The 22500-nt window shown below is 38.2% G+C and overlaps 1 protein-coding gene across 2 annotated transcripts in view; it reads left to right on the top strand.

Annotated features, from left to right (window-relative positions):
* The window catches only part of LOC133623866 (low density lipoprotein receptor adapter protein 1-B), a 125466-nt gene extending 105887 nt beyond the window's left edge, over positions 1 to 19579 (top strand). The window contains exons 4-10 of one of the 2 annotated variants that reach the window (XM_061987325.2): positions 1647 to 1761; positions 8787 to 8859; positions 8932 to 9015; positions 13235 to 13362; positions 18115 to 18149; positions 18561 to 18586; positions 18904 to 19579. In XM_061987325.2, coding sequence (XP_061843309.1) covers positions 1647 to 1761; positions 8787 to 8859; positions 8932 to 9015; positions 13235 to 13362; positions 18115 to 18149; positions 18561 to 18586; positions 18904 to 18935 — 493 coding nt within the window. In that variant the 3' untranslated portion in view covers positions 18936 to 19579. Of the gene's footprint in view, positions 1 to 1646; positions 1762 to 8786; positions 8860 to 8931; positions 9016 to 13234; positions 13363 to 18114; positions 18150 to 18557; positions 18587 to 18903 lie in introns of both variants that reach the window. The other variant, XM_061987324.2, reaches the window with a different exon arrangement.
* Positions 19580 to 22500: the final 2921 nt, after the last annotated feature.

Genomic DNA, 22500 nt, shown 5'->3' with positions numbered 1-22500 from the left:
ATTCCGTGTGTCACAAAATTAGAATATTACTTAAGGCTAATACAAAAAAGGGATTTTTAGAAATGTTGGCCAACTGAAAAGTATGAAAATGAAAAATATGAGCATGTACAATACTCAATACTTGGTTGGAGCTCCTTTTGCCTCAATTACTGCGTTAATGCGGTGTGGCATGGAGTCGATGAGTTTCTGGCACTGCTCAGGTGTTATGAGAGCCCAGGTTGCTCTGATAGTGGCCTTCAACTCTTCTGCGTTTTTGGGTCTGGCATTCTGCATTTTCCTTTTCACAATACCCCACAGATTTTCTATGGGGCTAAGGTCAGGGGAGTTGGCGGGCCAATTTAGAACAGAAATACCATGGTCCGTAAACCAGGCACGAGTAGATTTTGCGCTGTGTGCAGGCGCCAAGTCCTGTTGGAACTTGAAATCTCCATCTCCATAGAGCAGGTCAGCAGCAGGAAGCATGAAGTGCTCTAAAACTTGCTGGTAGACGGCTGCGTTGACCCTGGATCTCAGGAAACAGAGTGGACCGACACCAGCAGATGACATGGCACCCCAAACCATCACCCAACCATGCAAATTTTGCATTTCCTTTGGAAATCGAGGTCCCAGAGTCTGGAGGAAGACAGGAGAGGCACAGGATCCACGTTGCCTGAAGTCTAGTGTAAAGTTTCCACCATCAGTGATGGTTTGGGGTGCCATGTCATCTGCTGGTGTCGGTCCACTCTGTTTCCTGAGATCCAGGGTCAACGCAGCCGTCTACCAGCAAGTTTTAGAGCACTTCATGCTTCCTGCTGCTGACCTGCTCTATGGAGATGGAGATTTCAAGTTCCAACAGGACTTGGCGCCTGCACACAGCGCAAAATCTACCCGTGCCTGGTTTACGGACCATGGTATTTCTGTTCTAAATTGGCCCGCCAACTCCCCTGACCTTAGCCCCATAGAAAATCTGTGGGGTATTGTGAAAAGGAAGATGCAGAATGCCAGACCCAAAAACGCAGAAGAGTTGAAGGCCACTATCAGAGCAACCTGGGCTCTCATAACACCTGAGCAGTGCCAGAAACTCATCGACTCCATGCCACGCCGCATTAACGCAGTAATTGAGGCAAAAGGAGCTCCAACCAAGTATTGAGTATTGTACATGCTCATATTTTTCATTTTCATACTTTTCAGTTGGCCAACATTTCTAAAAATCCCTTTTTTGTATTAGCCTTAAGTAATATTCTAATTTTGTGACACACGGAATTTTGGATTTTCATTTGTTGCCACTTCAAATCATCAAAATTAAATGAAATAAACATTTGAATGCATCAGTCTGTGTGCAATGAATAAATATAATGTACAAGTTACACCTTTTGAATGCAATTACTGAAATAAATCAAGTTTTTCAAAATATTCTAATTTACTGGCTTTTACCTGTGTGTGTGTGTGTGTGTGTATATATATATATATGTATATATATATGTATGTTAGAGAATCCCTGCTGTATTCAATTATCTATTTTGTGATGTATATTATTGTCCATATAGCACAGCACTGTGTAATTATGTATAATAAATAAATTATAGTAAAAGCAACAGTGTTGTTACAAAAATAAGATATCTATCTGAATGATATCAGATGTATTGAATTGTTGTTTTTTTTTGCAGAATCTCGTACTGCACAGCAGATAAAAATCAGGACAAAGTGTTTGCGTACGTCTCCCAGAGTCAGATCAACGAAACCCTGGAGTGTCACGCCTTCCTCTGCCAAAAGAAGAAGATTGTAAGAAAAATCCCAACCCACTTTTTAAATCCCCTTTTGGACTTTATAAGTGTGACATGAGAAGGAATATGTACACACAGTGCCTTCAATAGTACAGTGTTGGTCAAATTGGGTTTTGGGGACACCTTGTGGTAACGACCTGAAACAGCCACAGCATTATGTACACCTGCAAAGTCCTAGCAGAACTCATGGAACTGGAAAACTAAAAAAAAAAAAAAAAGGTTTAGTTTTTGTCGTAAAATTACAAGAAACAAAAATAGAAACTATTTGATAATAAAGTCATAATCTTGCAAAAATGTATCTAGAATTTTACAGGAACAAAAAGTTGGGGATTAAATGTATAATGGATAAAATTATCACTTATGTCAGTTTCTAATTATTTCTGGGTTTTTTCCTTCTTTGACATTAGAGTGCCAACATTTTCATCCATGTATTACACAATGACTCAGTAGTACCTCAACTTAAGAGCTTAATTGGTTCTTGAGGGAGCTTTTAACTCCAAACACTTACCGTATTTTTCGGAGTATAAGTCGCACCGGAGTATAAGTCGCACCTGCCGAAAATGCATAATAAAGAGGGAAAAAAACATATATAAGTCGCACTGGAGTATAAGTCGCATTTTTGGGGGACATTATTTGATAAAACCCAACACCAAGAATAGACATTTGAAAGGCAATTTAAAATAAATAAAGAATAGTGAACAACAGGCTGAATAAGTGTACGTTATATGACGCATAAATAACCAACTGAGAACGTGCCTGGTATGTTAACGTAACATATTATGGTAAGAGTCATTCAAATAACTATAACATATAGAACATGCTATACGTTTACCAAACAATCTGTCACTCCTAATCGCTAAATCCCATGAAATCTTATACGTCTAGTCTCTTACGTGAATGAGCTAAATAATATTATTGGATATTTTACGGTAATGTGTTAATAATTTCACACATAAGTTGCTCCTGAGTATAAGTCGCACCCCCGGCCAAACTATGAAAAAACTGCGACTTATAGTCCGAAAAATACGGTATACCTTAAATCAACATGGTTGGAAAAACACATTCATGTCCATCCTTAGCTACAGTATAAGCTCCAGAACCCCCCGTGAACCCAAAAGGGACAAGCGGTAGAAAATGGATGGATGGATAAGCTAATGCTAGCAAGTAAGACCAGATGTTTTGTCGAGGTTCACTCTGACATTTTCGACACCAATTAATGGTAACTCCAATTTCTGCTTGTAACCTAAATGTTAACAATTAGTCAAGACAGTTCTTATGTGAAAATACTCTTTAGTTGAAGCACTCTGAACCATCTGGGGACGTTTGATTGGATTTATCATCAAAGCCAAACAGGACATAAGTCCTTCAATTTTTGAAGTGCTTAAAACAATTTTCTACAGACAAAAATGATCAAATTATATCTACTGAGTACCTGTATTTTTTTGGTAGTATATGGTAATATGTCCAAATCATGTTGCGATTAATATTATTCTATCTTCATTTGTCATTATTTATACTTTTTCAATACATGTAATAATGTTCATCAGTGATTGATGTAAAAAAATCTGGTAGAGTTTTAAAATGCTCCCATTGGTGTTGATTTTTAATCTATCAGAAGATTAAATTAAAAATTAAAAAATTAAATTAAAGGATGTTAATTTAATTTACTCATTTTCCTCAACTGATGTACTAACATCATGTAGTTTATTCTGTACATACAGTAGAGGCCAAAAGTTTGGACACACCTTCTCATTTCAATGTGTTTTCTTTATTTTCATGACTATTTACATTGTAGATTGTCACTGAAGGCATCAAAACTATGAATGAACACATGTGGAGTTATGTACTTACCAAAAAAAAGGTGAAATAACTGAAAACAGGTTTTATATTCTAGTTTCTTCAAAATAGCCACCCTTTGCTCTGATTACTTTTTCGCACACTCTTGGCATTCTCTCGATGAGCTTCAAGAGGTAGTCACCTGAAATGGTTTGTACTTCACAGGTGTGCTTGAAGCTCATCGAGAGAATGCCAAGAGTGTGCAAAGCAGTAATTGGAGCAAAGGGTTGAAGAAACTAGAATATAAAACATGTTTTAGTTATTTCACCTTTTTTTGTTAAGTACATAACTCCACATGTGTACATTCATAGTTGTGATGCCTTCAGTGACAATCTACAATGTAAATAGTCATGAAAATAAAGACAACACATTGAATGAGGAGAAGGTATGTCCAAAGTTTTGGCCTGTACTGTACTATGTAGCATCATCTACAACAAAACATGAATTTGGACTCTTCATGAATCACATGAAGTTGGGTGTTTCATATTATTTCAGCATTTTTATGTGCGCCCAGAAAACGTGTCCCCAGTCATAAATACAACAGAAAACGTACAGATAATCAATAGCATTTATTTGGGTACGAAATGTCACAGGTTACATTCCCAACAACATCTTTGACGATCAAGGCTTGAACGTACCAATCCACATTAAGTAATGTCCAAACAGGAAGTGTTGCCTCTATCTTCACACGGCTCATAGCTGAAAAAAAAAAAAATGCTATTGCGACATCCAGTGGACACATTTAGAACAGCAGTTTCTTTCTTTCAAAAACTTTGGCTAATTTTAAAACTTAACAGACTCACCTCACGTTTGATACCTCTAGTTCAAGCGATCGAGTAATCAACGGGTAAATGTTAATCCACTCAAACAAGTGTTTGCATGGCATCAAAACACACTTTGCTTAAATGTATTTCAGTCCCTTCTGTCTCTTGACTGGACGATCAAGCGCTAACCTTGCTCACTGAGTCTTTTTATTTAATGTACACACTACACACACACACACATTCATCTATAGCTGTCAACACTCAATATGGCCTCCAGTCACTCAAATACATCCATGTGCAACACCAATAATTCCTTGTGTTACAAAATGCACACCCACCTAACATTATTGTGTTGATTCCTATTATATAATTGATACATCATGTACAAACCCCGTTTCCATATGAGTTGGGGAACTGTTAGATGTAAATATAAACGGAATACAATGATTTGCAAATCCTTTTCAACCCATATTCAATTGAATGCACTACAAACACAAGATATTTGATGTTCAAACTCAAACTTTTTTTTTTTTTTTGCAAATAATAATTAACTTAGAATTTCATGGCTGCAACACGTGCCAAAGTAGTTGGGAAAGGACATGTTCACCACTGTGTTACATGGCCTTTCCTCTTAACAACACTCAGTAAACGTTTGGGAACTGAGGAGACACATTTTTTAAGCTTCTCAGGTGGAATTATTTCCCATTCTTGCTTGATGTACAGCTTAAGTTGTTCAACAGTCCGGGGGTCTCCGTTGTGGTATTTAGGCTTTATAATGCGCCACACATTTTCAATGGGAGACAGGTCTGGACTACAGGCAGGCCAGTCTAGTACCCGCACTCTTTTACTATGAAGCCACGTTGATGTAACACGTGGCTTGGCATTGTCTTGCTGAAATAAGCAGGGGCGTCCATGGTAACGTTGCTTGGATGGCAACATATGTTGCTCCAAAACCTGTATGTACCTTTCAGCATTAATGGCGCCTTCACAGATGTGTAAGTTACCCATGTCTTGGGCACTAATACACCCCCATACCATCACAGATGCTGGCTTTTCAACTTTGCGCCTATAACAATCCGGATGGTTCTTTTCCTCTTTGGTCCGGAGGACACGACGTCCACAATTTCCAAAAACAATTTGAAATGTGGACTCGTCAGACCACAGAACACTTTTCCACTTTGTATCAGTCCATCTTAGATGAGCTCAGGCCCAGCGAAGCCGACGGCGTTTCTGGGTGTTGTTGATAAACGGTTTTCGCCTTGCATAGGAGAGTTTTAACTTGCACTTACAGATGTAGCGACCAACTGCAGTTACTGACAGTGGGTTTCTGAAGTGTTCCTGAGCCCATGTGGTGATATCCTTTACACACTGATGTCGCTTTTTGATGCAGTATCGCCTGAAGGATCATGCAGTGAGTTCTCCCGATTCTCTGTACCCTTTGATGATATTACGGACCGTAGATGGTGAAATCCCTAAATTCCTTGCAATAACTGGTTGAGATAGTTTTTTCTTAAACTGTTCAACAATTTGCTCACGCATTTGTTGACAAAGTGGTGACCCTCGCCCCATCCTTGTTTGTGAATGACTGAGCATTTCATGGAATCTACTTTTATTCCCAGTCATGGCACCCACCTGTTCCCAATTTGCCTGTTCACCTGTGGGATATTCCAAATAAGTGTTTGATGAGCATTCCACAACTTTATCAGTATTTATTGCCACCTTTCCCAACTTCTTTGTCACGTGTTGCTGGCATCAAATTCTAAAGTTAATGATTATTTGCAAAAAAAAAAATGTTTGAACATCAAATATGTTGTCTTTGTAGCATATTCAACTGAATATGGGTTGGAAATGATTTGCAAATCATTGTATTCCGTTTATATTTACATCTAACACAATTTCCCAACTCATATGGAAACGGGGTTTGTAAATGTTATTTCCAGATGAGTGTAATGTAAAGAATAGAAACACAGTGATCACCTGCGCTACAAAAATAGTTGACTTGTTTAAGACTTTCCTGCTGTGAGATGTTACATCATGTTGCTGGTCTACAACCTCTTGTTGACATCTTTATTTACACCAATTACATATAGTACTGATGAATACAATACGGAATATTGATATTGTTATATCGATAAAATCCAAACAATACACATCCCAATGCAAAATTCTAGCTTTCTTCTCGTAATAACTATTTTTTTCAAATATTTAGAATACTTATTTGTTTTCTTGTAACCTTACTACAGTGGTACCTCAACTTATACCTCAGACTTCAGTATTTTTATTTTCATGTTAACTTTTTAAATGTCAATGTTCAATTCTTTCACTGGTATATCATACACTGGCACTTAGTTATTGGACAATATACCAAAGCCAAAGATTGCCTTCATTTTTCAAAAGGCATAAAAACATTTTTGGATTCTTTTTTTCCCCACATTTTTATTGCTCAATTTTATTTTATTTTTAAACTTTAGTCATGTTTTTCTTTTTACTAGTGACCCTTTTGAAGGCCTTTTGAATGAGTAAAATAACTTATTTTGTGCAAATATATATGAATCATTTGGCCTTCAAATGGTTCAACTATACGTAATAGCACATGTTTAGTATTTTTGTTTACAGCTCAAGTTAATAAAGATCTGAGCCCAAAAAAAAAAAGTAGGAAAATGAATAAAACATTTTAAATTAAAAAATTAAGCATTGAAAAATGTTACTTTAACATACAAAAAACCTTCATAGGAAAACCGTGTGTAATTTTTCTCTCTGGCACTCATCGAAGGCGGACGCTTTCTTCCCCTCTCCTTTATCTCTCCTGTTTACTTCTTTGTTTTGGCTTTCTTGTAACCTTTTTTTCCACTGCTCTCCAAAATCTGAACAATGAAATTGATCAACTTACCTTAACAAAATTGACAAGATCTCAGGTACGGGGGAACCTGCCTTTCTTGACGGAACAGTTGTTGCTGGACACACAACAAACTCTTGGGAGAAGATGCCTGGCAACCCTTTCAGTCAAGGAGGTTGAAGATATCTGCCTATTCGGAACCATGATAACAAGACATCTACTGATTGCAGTAATCGTTGCCCTGGTGTATCGACAAAGTGGAAGATGCTGGCAGCCGTTTAATGTACCCCAAAGCACTCAGAATTTTGTGATTTTGGAGTAAATTGCAAACTTGATGACATCTTGGAGACACTGTCTCCTCTGCATAGCGAGGTATGATATATTTGGGGACCAGAAATAGACAATAAGAGTGAAAAGTTTAAATTTATTTTTGCTCGATCAAACACAAATATTTTATACTGGATTGTTTACCTGGATGCAAGCGACGTGGCAAGGTCGTGCAGCAAAGATGCAACCAACTCCTTCACTGTCTCTCAAGGACATACACCTGTTGTTGGACTGACTGGCTGTGTTATCGCCTTTGCAACACGCTGCAGGCTTACACACACAAGGATCCATGAAAGATACACGCCACACACACACACACGTACCCCATCCCATGCCATGGACGCTTCACCTAACATGGTATGATGGAAAACGGAGCAGCGCCCCTAGTGGCTGGCAGGTTTGGGCCGGAAGCCCGCACCCTCCCTTCCTATTGCAAGTCTTGTGGGTTCTGTGTCAGCATGTGTAGATGTGCTTCGGCTATTTAGTTGAATTTCTCGGCCCCAGTCTGTAACCGCCCCATAGGAAATCGACTTATTTTTAACTTATCCTCCCCCGGCGTCTACCTTCTTCCCACCTTTTAGGGCTTGTAAGTGACGACCCATCAACGTTCCTGTTCTGTTACCCTGTACAATGTTGTTGTACTTGTGCAATGACAATCACGATTCTTTTGACCTTCTGAATTAACACAACAACATTTATGGCCCAAAATATCGCCAAAATTTACTGAAAAGACCACAAAGTCATTCTTTGTACCCTGAGGGATAGGTTGAGGTACCACTGTAGTGAGGTTAAGAAATATTAAATATATTTTAGGGGGAAAATCCTACATATATGAACAAAAATTGCAATTTTGCATGAATAAAGCTGTTTATACAAACTAGTAATTTAACACAATTTCAGAATGTTAAGAAAAAAATATTTAGCACATTTTATTTTGTTATTTTGTACCATTAACTTGTTTTTGCTCAAACAATTGTATGTAATAAAGAGAATAGGGAACTCATTTAAATATTGTTGATATTGTTAAACGGTCAATAGCACACGCCATAAATAAATGAAAAATAATTACATTTAATACATATGATCGGTATTGGTATCGACTTGATCTCACTCATGTATGATCAGTATTGGTATCGACTTGATCTCACTCATGGACGAACAGTATCGGCAGCATAAATCCCTGATGGGAATGTCCCTAGTTGTGAGTTATTTGGAGTGGTGATTGTGTAACTAATGGCTTCAACTGTGTTGGGATTGCAGGCCCAGGCTGTGACATTAACAGTGGCACAGGCCTTCAAAGTAGCTCTGGATCTTTGGGAGATGTCCCAGGAAGGCAAGTGACACACATGTGACAAGTCCTCTCACTACTTGGTTGTTTGATTTGATCTTTTTTCTTGTTTTGTAGACAAAAGTAAGAAGGCAAGAAGCGCATGTTGTTCCTGTGCAGCCGCCGATCATGTGACAACAGTCAGTCAGTGTGTTGCAGCAGGTAACGTCATCATTGTCCACCAGAGGGAGCCATTGTTTCTTCTGCCACTATATTCCTGTCTCAGCCACCAGATGGAGCCATTTTTGTTATGACTATGTTCTTGTCTCGGCCACCAGAGGGAGCCATTTTTGTTATGACTATGTTCTTGTCTCGGCCACCAGAGGGAGCCATTTTTGTTGTAACTACAAACCCCGTTTCCATAGGAGTTAGGAGATTGTGTTAGATGTAAATATAAACGGAATACAATGATTTGCAAATCATTTTCAACCCATATTCAGTTGAATATGCTACAAAGACAACATATTTGATGTTCAAACTGATAAACATTTTTTTTTTTGCAAATAATCATTATCTTAAGAATTTGATGCCAGCAACACGTGACAAAGAAGTTGAGAACGGTGGCAATAAATACTGATAAAGTTGAGGAATGCTCATCAAACACTTATTTGGAACATCCCACAGGTGAACAGGCAAATTGGGAACAGGTGGGTGCCATGTTTGGGTATAAAAGTAGATTCCATGAAATGCTCAGTCATTCACAAACAAGGATGGGGCGAGGGTCACCATTTTGTCAACAAATGCGTGAGCAAATTGTTGAACAGTTTAAGAAAAACCTTTCTCAACCAGCTATTGCAAGGAATTTAGGGATTTCACCATCTACGGACCCTAATATCATCAAAGGGTTCAGAGAATCTGGAGAAATCACTGCACGTAAGCAGCTAAGCCCGTGACCTTCGATCCCTCAGGCTGTACTGCATCAACAAGCGACATCAGTGTGTAAAGGATATCACCACATGGGCTCAGGAACACTTCAGAAACCCACTGTCAGTAACTACAGTTGGTCTCTACATCTGTAAGTGCAAGTTAAAACTCTCCTATGCAAGGCGAAAACCGTTTATCAACAACACCCAGAAACGCCGTCGGCTTCGCTGGGCCTGAGCTCATCTAAGATGGACTGATACAAAGTGGAAAAGTGTTCTGTGGTCTGACGAGTGCATATTTCAAATTGTTTTTGGAAACTGTGGACGTCGTGTCCTCCGGACCAAAGAGGAAAAGAACCACCCGGATGGTTATAGGCGCAAAGTTAAAAAGCCAGCATCTGTGATGGTATGGGGGTGTATTAGTTCCCAAGACATGGGTAACTTACACATCTGTGAAGGCGCCGTTAATGCTGAAAGGTACATACAGGTTTTGGAGCAACATATGTTGCCATCCAAGCAACGTTACCATGGACGCCCCTGCTTATTTCAGCAAGACAATGCCAAGCCACGTGTTACATCAACGTGGCTTCATAGTAAAAGAGTGCGAGTACTAGACTGGCCTGCCTGTAGTCCAGACCTGTCTCCCATTGAAAATGTGTGGCGCATTATGAAGCCTAAAATACCACAATGGAGACCTCCGGACTGTTGAACAACTTAAGCTGTACATCAAGCAAGAATGGGAATGAATTCCACCTAAGAAGCTTAAAAAATGTGTCTCCTCAGTTCTCAAACGTTTACTGAGTGTTGTTAAAAGGAAAGACCATGTAACACAGTGGTGAACATGCCCTTTCCCAACTACTTTGGCACGTGTTGCAGCCATGAAATTCTAAGTTAATTATTATTTGCAAAAAAAAAATAAAGTTTATGAGTTTGAACATCAAATATCTTGTCTTTGTAGTGCATTCAATTGAATATGGGTTGAAAAGGATTTGCAAATCATTGTATTCCGTTTATATTTACATCCAACACAATTTCCCAACTCATATGGAAACGGGGTTTGTATATTCCTGCCCAAGCCACCAGAAAGCCATTTTTGTTAAATGGTAAATGGGTTGTACTTGTATAGCGCTTTTCTACCTTTTTTTTTTTAAGGAACTCAAAGCGCTTTGACACTATTTCCACATTCACCCAGTCACACACACACATTCACACACTCTTAGGACTATATTTTTGCCTCAGCCACCAGAGGGAGTCATTTTTGTTGTAACTTTATTCCTGTCTCAGCCACCATAGAGAGCCATTTTTGTTGGGACTATATTCCTATCTCAGCCACCATAGGGAGCCATTTTTGTTGGGACTATATTCCTGTCTCAGCCACCATAGGGAGCCATTTTTGTTGGGACTATATACCTGTTTCAGCCACCATAGGGAGCCATTTTTTGTTGGGACTATATTCCTGTCTCAGCCACCATAGGGAGCCATTTTTTGTTGGGACTATATTCCTGCCTCAACCACCAGAGGGAGCCATTTTTATTAAAATTATATTCCTGCCTCAGCCACCAGATGAAGCCATTTTTGTTGGGACTATATTCCTGTCTCAGTCACCATTGGGAGACATTTTTGTTGGGACTATATTCCTTTCTCAGCCACCATAGGGAGCAATTTTTGTTGGGACTATATTCCTGTCTCAGCCACCATAGGGAGACATTTTTTTTGGGACTATATTCCTGTCTCAGCCACCATAGGGAGCCATTTTTGTTGGGACTATATTCCTGTCTCAGCCACCATAGGGAGCAATTTTTGTTGGGACTTATTCCTGTCTCAGCCACCATAGGGAGCCATTTTTGTTGGGACTATATTCCTGCCTCAGCCACCATAGGGAGCCATTTTTGTTGGGACTATATTCCTGTTTCAGCCACCATAGGGAGACATTTTTGTTAAGACTATATTTGTGCCTCAGCTACCATAGGGAGCCCTTTTTGTTAGGACTATATTCCTGCCTCAACCACCAGAGGGAGCCATTTTTGTTAAAACTATATTCCTGCCTCAGCCACCAGATGGAGCCATTTTTGTTGGGACTATATTCTTGTCTCAGCCACCAGAGGGAGCAATTTTTGTTGGGACTACTGTATATTCTTTTCTCAGTCACCATAGGGAGCAATTTTTGTTGGGACTATATTCCTTTCCCAGCCACCATAGGGAGCCATTTTTTGTTGGGACTATATTCCTGTCTCAGCCACCATAGTGAGCCATTTTTGTTAGGACTATATTCCTGTCTCAGCCACCATAGGGAGCCATTTTTGTTGGGACTATATACCTGTCTCAGCCACCATAGGGAGCCATTTTTGTTGGGACTATATTCCTGCCTCAACCACCAGAGGGAGCCATTTTTATTAAAATTATATTCCTGCCTCAGCCACCAGATGAAGCCATTTTTGTTGGGACTATATTCCTGTCTCAGTCACCATTGGGAGACATTTTTGTTGGGACTATATTCCTTTCTCAGCCACCATAGGGAGCAATTTTTGTTGGGACTATATTCCTGTCTCAGCCACCATAGGGAGACATTTTTTTGGGGACTATATTCCTGTCTCAGCCACCATAGGGAGCCATTTTTGTTGGGACTATATTCCTGTCTCAGCCACCATAGGGAGCAATTTTTGTTGGGACTTATTCCTGTCTCAGCCACCATAGGGAGCCATTTTTGTTGGGACTATATTCCTGCCTCAGCCACCATAGGGAGCCATTTTTGTTGGGACTATATTCCTGTTTCAGCCACCATAGGGAGACATTTTTGTTAAGACTATATTTGTGCCTCAGCTACCATAGGGAGCCCTTTTTGTTAGGACTATATTCCTGCCTCAACCACCAGAGGGAGCCATTTTTGTTAAAACTATATTCCTGCCTCAGCCACCAGATGGAGCCATTTTTGTTGGGACTATATTCTTGTCTCAGCCACCAGAGGGAGCAATTTTTGTTGGGACTACTGTATATTCTTTTCTCAGTCACCATAGGGAGCAATTTTTGTTGGGACTATATTCCTTTCCCAGCCACCATAGGGAGCCATTTTTTGTTGGGACTATATTCCTGTCTCAGCCACCATAGTGAGCCATTTTTGTTAGGACTATATTCCTGTCTCAGCCACCATAGGGAGCCATTTTTGTTGGGACTATATACCTGTCTCAGCCACCATAGGGAGCCATTTTTGTTAGGACTATATTCCTGTCTTAGCCACCAGAGGGAGTCATTTTTGTTAAAACTATATTCCTGCTTCAGCCACCAGAGGGAGCCATTTTTAAAAAACTATTCCTGCCCCAGTCACCAGAGGGAACCATTTTTGTTATGACTATATTTATGTCTCAGACACCATAAGGACTCACTTTTATATATTTTTTTGTCTCAGCCACCAGATGGAGCCATTTTTGTTAACACTATTTTCTTGTCTCAGCCACCAGATGGAGCCATAGTTTCATGTGTAAACATACTCTCTTTCAATCCATGTGTTCCTGTTCTCTCAGACCCAAAGGCGTGCTCGTCTGTGGGCGTGGACACGAAGCTTCGTCGTCCCTTCCTGTCCACCTCCATCAGCTCCCTGTCGCCTTGCAGCAGCCCGGCTAGAAGGCGACCAATCAAACATGACTCCTGGGTATGTCAACCTTACGTTTTACCTGACACATTATTACAATTTGGAGACATTTTTTCTTAGTTGTTCACCAACTTTGGAATAGTAATGTATAAAATAAAATGTATACACATATTTTTGATAACATTATTGGACACACTTTTCTGGACTAATGTTGAGACAGGCTTTTAATTAGGCGAGTCTTGATAAAACGTTCCGATAGATACCGATATTAGAGCCTCGAGTATTGGCCGATACGGAAAATAACCCAATATATTAGCACGAATCTTAGTACATACTTGTAGTATTTTGTAGTGTGGAAAGTTACAAAATGTTTGATCATGTGAAATTAATTAAACAATGAAAAACAATAACCTATTATTAACTTTCTGGAATGGATTTATGCTGGCGAAGTTGAAGTGAATTATTTTGTTTTTGGCGACACCTACTGGCCACAATAACTAAGGTCACATTTGTTACTGGATATTTTCGAATACACTTCTCCCTAGGAGACTTTATATCTAAGTATTAGGTAACTATGATTGTTCATATTGACAAATCACATTGCAATATTGTTCAATTAGCATACTTACTGCATTTTACAGAATAGAAGGCGCACTTAAAATCCTGTAATTTTCTCAAAAACCGGTGCACCTAATGTATGTATTCATTCCGGTTGTGCTTACCCACCTCAGAGCAATTTGATATGGTACATGGTGTAATGATAAGTGTGACCAGTAGATGGCAGGCACACATTAGAGATGTGTGGACTGCAAGATGACGCCAGGATCGTGACCAAAACTTTGATGTTTCATTGAGAATATAGAACATTACACACGGCACAAAAAAATTCTGTCAGTGTTTTCGCACAACTTTGGTAAGATACAAATGTGGACTGCTTGATGGATTGTCGCAGCATTACGGCTACCATAGTCAGACGTACTGTGCTTCATCAAATGGGTGTTGTTATGGCTTGTGTATAAGGACCCCAAATGGCACCTGTTAGACATATCTGGCCGTTTTTTACAATGTAATATGCAAAACCTGTTGATTCCAACTGATGTGTAGTTGGGATCTGCAGTTGGGATCTGCATAAGTCCTGAAAATTTGCACGTGTCCGCCATTGTAGTCATTAAGCTCCTTCTTTTTCACCATCCTCTTGTGGGGCATTCATCCTCTTCTGTTGCCTTTTTTAATATAAAGTAGCATATAGTTCTAACATATCTGTCAGTAGACTCGCGGTACTTAGAAGATGACAAGGAGAAGAGGCTGTCAAAGTAGAGGCACGTAAATAAGACTGGCCAGACAATGGTTCATCCTGAAGAGACTGTCAGAAAGCGACTTGAAGATGGTCTGTAAAAATAATCTAACAATAATATACTAATAACATCATCTAACAATAATATACTAATAATATCATCTAACACTTTGAACCAGGGCTCGGGAACCTTTTTGGCTGAGAGAGCCATGAAAGCCAAATATTTTCAAATGTATTTTCGTGCGAGCCACATAATATTTTTTAACACTGAATACAACTAAATGCGTGCATTTTTAAGAGTAGAGTATAATAAGTATCTTATTGTTTTTCTTGTTATTCTGAAGCTAACCAATAATAAATCAAATACTGCTTACCATTAATGCGACTTCTTGAACAGGTGCGGTAGAAAACGGATGGATGGATTGAAATGCATGAGAATGTTTTATATTTTGAACGTTATTTTTAAACACTGATTACCAGCGGAATTATTCATTGCTTATCGCATTAAGCAATGTCAGCTAAGATTTATCTGAGAGCCAGATGCAGTCATCAAAAGAGCCACATCTACCCCTGCTTTGAACAAAGAACCACCGTCACGTTTTTCTCAAGGAAGTGTTTTAAATGTAGAAAATGTACCTTTTTGTATGACAATAGACCCAAATAGAGTGGCAGTGTGCCTGCCTGTCTGAAAAATATGATATCAGTGTTTCCCCCAGAAAATTTGTTAGTTAACGTGGTGTCTCTCCAGGGGAAAGGGGGTGGGTGGGTGTAAAGAACAGCGTAACACGGCCTGTCGCCACCATCACGTCTCCATCTCATCGCTGCCACCACAGCCTGGGGACGGCAATAGACTACAGACTGCGGTGAAGTAGGCCGGCTTCGTCGCGTGAAGAAGCCTACAATTTTTAGTTGTGTTTTCCGCTCCATATGCTGAATGACGATATGCTATATATATCTCGATATTTTTTCTGTAAAGTAAAAACAATACACAAAACAGTCCTAATTACCTGAGATACTAAGTATGTCATTATTATAACTTAGTAAGTCAATATTTTGACTTACTAATTTACTAAGTCAAAATAATGACAAAATAATGACTTACTAAGTCAAAATGACTTCCATCCATCCATCCATTTTCTACCGCTTATTCCCTTCGGAGTCGCGGGAGCGCTGGAGCCTATCTCAGCTACAATCGGGCGGAAGGCGGGGTACACCCTGGACAAGTCGCCACCTCATCGCAGGTCAAAATGACTTAATAAGTCAAATTAATGACTTGCTGTAAGTAAGCGTTTGAAAAAAAGAGTTAAAAGTGGGGCCACATGCTGACATATGCTCAACTCATGCTTAATTTATTACAGCATTTGGGAAGCCTGTAGTCGATTTTTATTATATAAATATTTTATTTTTATCAACATGCTATAACATGTTGCAGGACTGTTTGTATCAAGAGTTTATTTTGGAGAGTGGAGATGCAAGACGATATCAAATTTTCTTGCATATTTGGGCTTTTATCCACTATCAATATTGGATCAGGACACTCCTATTTTTAATACTATGTGTGCTTTCTTTTAATAATCATACAAACCCCGTTTCCATATGAGTTGGGAAATTGTGTTAGATGTAAATATAAACGGAATACAATGATTTGCAAATCATTTTCAACACATATTCAGTTGAATATGCTACAAAGACAACATATTTGATGTTCAAACCGATAAACATTTTTTCTTTGCAAATAATCATTAACTTTAGAATTTGATGCAGCAACATGTGACAAAGAAGTTGGGAAAGGTGGCAATAAATACTGATAAAGTTGAGGAATGCTCCTCAAACACTTATTTGGAACATCCCACAGGTGTGCAGGCTAATTGGGAACAGGTGGGTGCCATGATTGGGTATAAAAACAGCTTCCCAAAAAATGCTCAGTCTTTCACAAGAAAGGATGGGGCGAGGTACACCCCTTTGTCCACAACTGCGTGAGAAAATAGTCAAACAGTTTAAGAACAATGTTTCTCAAAGTGCAATTGCAAGAAATTTAGGGATTTCAACATCTACGGTCCATAATATCATCAAAAGGTTCAGAGAATCTGGAGAAATCACTGCACGTAAGCGGCATGGCCGGAAACCAATATTGAATGACCGTGACGTTTGATCCCTCAGACGGCACTGTATCAAAAACCGACATCAATCTCTAAAGGATATCACCACATGTGCTCAGGAACACTTCAGAAAACCACTGTCACTAAATACAGTTCGTCACTACATCTGTAAGTGCAAGTTAAAGCTCTACTATGCAAAGCGAAAGCCATTTATCAACAGCATCCAGAAACACCGCTGGCTTCTCTGGGCCCGAGATAATCTAAGATGGACTGATGCTAAGTGGAAAAGTATTCTGTGGTCTGACGAGTCCACATTTCAAATTGTTTTTGGAAATATTCGACATCGTGTCATCCGGACCAAAGGGGAAGCGAACCATCCAGACTGTTATCGACGCAAAGTTCAAAAGCCAGCATCTGTCATGGTATGGGGGTGTATTAGTGCCCAAGGCATGGGTAACTTACACATCTGTGAAGGCACCATTAATGCTGAAAGGTACATATAGGTTTTGGAGCAACATATGCTGCCATCTAAGCGCCGTCTTTTTCATGGACGCCCCTGCTTATTTCAGCAAGACAATGCCAAGCCCCATTCAGCACGTGTTATAACGCGTGGCTTCGTAAAAAAAGAGTGCGGGTACTTTCCGGGCTCGCCTGCAGTCCAGACCTGTCTCCCGTCGAAAATGTGTGGCGCATTATGAAGCGTAAAATACGACAGCGGAGACCCCGGACTGTTGAACGACCGAAGCTCTACATAAAACAAGAATGGGAAAAAATTCCACTTTCAAAGCTTCAACAATTAGTTTCCTCAGTTCCCAATCGTTTACTGAGTGTTGTTAAAAGAAAAGGTGATGTAACACAGTGGTGAACATGCCCTTTCCCAACTATTTTGGCACGTGTTGCAGCCATCAAATTCTAAGTTAATTATTATTTGCAAAAAAAAAATAAAATGTATGAGTTTGAACATCAAATATTTTGTCTTTGTAGTGCATTCAATTGAATATGGGTTGAAAAGGATTTGCAAATCATTGTATTCTGTTTTTATTTACATGTAACACAATTTCCCAACTCATATGGAAACAGGGTTTGTAATATAAAAACATTTTTGGGCAGTATTTATTTTTATATTTCCTAATTGTATCTTCATCAAGCCCATGGTAAACAGAAGGATGCAAGAGATGGCGTCGGCCGCTTGATGGCAGTATAATCACCTTTCTTTCTGAACTGCCTTCATTTGCATAAGACATGAAATATATTAACAATTGTACCTTTTTAGATGAAAATGATAAAAATATAAAGTTATTAAAAAATAATGATTGCTACAGTTTATTCATTGAGAGTTTTGTGCAATTCAAAGACGACACAAGTTGGGCCTTAATGAATGCATCTATTGATTTTGTTGTTGTTGTTGTTGTTGAACAGGATGTGGATGACGGAGCGGATGACGCAATCTCAAGGTGACCTTCCAGTAGCATGCTAACGTGTAGTTTATGACAATAACCGCATTTCAGTCAAGTTAAAAGAAATTGTACCGTTGCTACAACCTCGATGACTATCACATGTCTTGCCCCCTCTGCTGGACAACAGGAGGTACTTGAACTGAGTGTGGAATCATTTAGCGGATACTGGGCTTGTTGTAACGAAAACATCTGTCGTTGCCATGGCGACGGCAGTCCACCTACCTGAATATTTTATTCGCACTAGCATCCACGCTAACGTTACAGTCAATTAGCAGTAAGGGAAAGTATAGTACTGTTTTAAGAGCTGGATGTGAATATTTAGAGGTTACAGAGTACAACCTTTGGACTTTTTCCTGTATCATTTGTGTCTTAATAGTGATTTATTGTGACTTTTCTTACATGTAGCAGCATGGAAGTACAAGACTCATGCACTGGTAAGCTTTTTTCTTTTTCTAAATGTAAAACAACACTTCCTATTTTATTTTAATGTAACTAATAATTTTATTATTCACAATTTATTATAACTCTATTTTCCTTAATGTAGTAGTCTGGCCATAATATTAGGTACACCCTACCAAGGTGCCATTTCTAATATTTGACCCCACTTTACAAATGCCCCACTGTCCATTTGGCTGTGTACCTAATCAAGTGGCCAGCGAGTGTTCATTGAATAACACTAGAACTTGATTCTTGTCCCTTATTGCGCAACCTTTTGAAGATAAATATTCCTCTCACCCTTTCATTCTTTCAGACCCGACTTCAGACCCATCAATGCAGCTCTGAAGAGGTTCACATGAGAACATGAAAGATGCTTCCTGCAAGAAGAGACATAAAAGCGATCCGGAACCAATAAGCGGTGTCAGTCTGGACCCAAAAGGAACAGTCACACCTGCAGGGACGTCCCACAGTGTTGTTTGGACCTGTAAACTACTTTTGGCAGGACCACTTCTTAAGTGTCATAAATCATCTTTGCAAGCAAAAACAAGACTTTTCATCAACTTACTTCTGGAATCACATCTTTTAGGCAGAAGCAAAACAAAAGTGTTATTGTGGGATGCCAACACTGCAGAGAAAGAACATGGAAGTGAGACTTACTGCAAGTTGTGCTTCAGGTGGCCGCCCCACAGTGTTGTCTTACCATGTTCTATTTTTGTTTTCAGTTGGCTGCTTGACCGTGTTGTCCTACCATGTTTTATTTCTGTTTTCAGGTGTCCGCTCAACAGTGTTGTGTCCTACCATGTTCTATCTTCGGGCTGACATATTCTAATGCATTTAAGTAAGACTATTTATACTGCAAATGACATCCTAATCCAACATGATCACTTTCACAGCAGCGTGTTTTCTACTTATGCAAGCAAACCTGATCATGTGTTGCAAAAAAAAGACCACCTGTTGTTTCTACTGACATGCACAATAAATTAATTTGTACAACATTTTGTCATTTTGGTGTATAAATAAAGGAAATTCAAGCAGCTAAATAAACAATAGAAATATGATAAAATAAATATAAGGAATTTAATGAGGTTTCTTTACAAACAAAGCATAACTGAGATAAGGAGTAACAAATATGTAAACAATTTCTGAAAGATTGATGATTTTATGGTAAAGTCTGAATTTACAACATGGACAACAATCCTACGAAATAAGTACTTTTTTTGTGTGTATTTTCATTTCATTTCCAGGGGACACAAAGATAGGGAGTGATGACCCAAACAGATTTTTTTTGTGAGTAAAGTTAAACTTCCAAAAATAATTAAAATAGTTAAGTAATTTATTTTAAATACCCTACTTTCCGGGTTTCACCAGTATTTCTTTTTAATTATTTTTGCGTATTGTTCACAATCATTATGAAAGACATGACGGGTGTATTTTTTAAATGCATTTTAACTTGTAAATCACAGGTGTCAAACTCAAGGCCCGTGGGCCAAATCTGGCCTGTCACATTATTTTATGTGGCCCGCGAAAGCCTGGAAATAATATGCTTTAATAAAATGATTATTTTCTTACTAAATATATTTGTTCGTTCCCTTTTGACATTAAAAATCATGTACTGCATGTAATTGCATATCTTTTAAAATTCAATATCAAAATATTTATTCCAAAAATATTTTTGTTAAAATAAAGATATATACTTTGCTTAAATATCTGCTTGACTTAAAATTTCAAAACAAATTATTAATCAAATTGTAGACTATAAAATTGAGAATATATTTTACAATTAAATTATTATAGTAAAATCAACTTTGGTAGTGTTTTTTCCCACTAAAACATTAAAAAACATACAAAAAACCCAATAAAACAAGATTTTACGGTAAAAAAAATAAAAATTGGCAGCTCTGTTGCTTGACTTTTACTGCTAAAAACAGTAGTATTGTTTCTCCATTCCATTCCATTTATTCAATTTTTTATATGCTGTAAAAAAAAACTACTTTTACTGTAAAATTCTGGTGACTGAGCTGCCAGTTTTTAAAGTAAAATTTTACTATTTTTTTTGCAGCTTATGTAAAAAAATATATTGTTAATGTATTATATATATATATATATATATATATATATATACATGTATATCCATATGTTACTCATTGTTAAATTCCGCCCTCTGAGGGCAACTGCAATGTGGCCCTCAATGAAAACCAGTTTGACACACTTGTAAATAAAACCATCCAAAAAACCACCGACAAAACTACATTTACATTTTGTGACTTCAATATTAACCAAGTATTAGTGATATTGTTATCAAAAGCGCAAACTCAGACCAACTATAGCGGCGCTTTTGTGCTAATGTTGACATGATCGACTGATCAGCTACTTCCTCGTGTCCTTGCTCGTCAAACTTTGTTCGAGATCATAAATCAGGCCGCTCACCTGGATTGCAGAAGGACGAGGACATAATCTGACAAGTTGGTACACTTTGACAGCCAATTTAGACCTTGGAATGGCGACGACACGAAAAGACGCTTGGTTCCACCCCTCTTTACTTTTATGAGACATTCTTCATCTAAATGGAAATATATAAACATCCGAGCAGTCGGCATCCTAGTGACAGCAGACATTGTACAGTAAGTGATGTTTTATTATATTTGTTTGCTCTCAAAGTTTGCAGTGAGTAATAATTTAAAAAAAAAAGAGCAAAAGTGATGCATTTTGGCTTAAAATTAGCAAAATACGTAAAAATTAAATGTTATAAATGTGCCTGTTGCTACATTACATATATACTTACATCATGCATAGAACATTGTGGTGTTTGGATGTTTTTAAGGGCTTTATAGGCAGAAAAGAGCAGCTCCATTGTAAGCGGAATTTGGATCTCATTTATTGACTATTTAGAATGCATTTTTAAATAAAAACATTAGTCATCCATCTATCCATTGTCATGTCTTTCATAATAATTGTGAATGACAGGCAAAATTACAAAAAAAGCTTTAAGCCTTACCCACCAAATTATAGAAGAAACAAATATTTTCCATATATTAGTTGCACCAGACTATAATCCGATAAAAAAGATTTTGTAAATGATTTACTTACCTTAAATATTTCCAAACGGTGCCCTGTAATACGGTAGTAAAATGGCTGATCGAACAAAACAGAAGTCATCTGAAGCTAGCTCTCCAATCAGCTAAACAGACTCAATAACTCCCAATGACGTTTTGGTGATTTTACAAAAGTGAAACAACACAAAAATAATTCCATTGTAAGTTAATAATACTAACTAACACAGGCACTTGTAAATGTGTTAGCATATTTGCTAATGCTGACAATGCTAACTTGATTACATTACGATAGCATGTAAAAAAAAATCTGCATGAAAACACTCCTACAGACATCACACATGGAACGGTTTAGTAAATAAATCGTTTTAGTTATATTGTAAAACTTATGAATGAAAACCCCTTTTGAGCAGAAACGCTATAGACAACAAAATGGGGTATACTTCCGGTTCCAGTGAGCAAAATCGTCAAAAAGATGGTGCCATAGCACAAACAATAACACACATTTTCAGTGTTTGTATTTTTATTCAACTATTTGTTGAATTAAAAACAATATGGCCGTTAACGGGAAAAAAAAAAAAAACATGAATTAGCTGTGCTGTTGCTCTTCCTTAAAACTAACAACTATCCTGTCATTCAAACACACCATTTCCAGTTTGACATGTTTTTCAGTATTACTGGATATTCCTGGAAATTCACATGGAAAGTTTAGTCATTGTTTATGTTTATAAAATATATACATACATACCAGTGACATGCAGTCACTGGAGGCAGGTGAGGCGGGGCCTCACGTGCCATCATGGAAAGAAAAAAAATGTAAAGAGAAATGTTTTTAATTAAATTGTTATATGTATCCAGTG

Source organism: Nerophis lumbriciformis, linkage group LG26 (assembly GCF_033978685.3).
Source record: "Nerophis lumbriciformis linkage group LG26, RoL_Nlum_v2.1, whole genome shotgun sequence".
Taxonomy (NCBI): domain Eukaryota; kingdom Metazoa; phylum Chordata; class Actinopteri; order Syngnathiformes; family Syngnathidae; genus Nerophis; species Nerophis lumbriciformis.
This window is presented reverse-complemented; position numbering and strand designations above follow the sequence as displayed.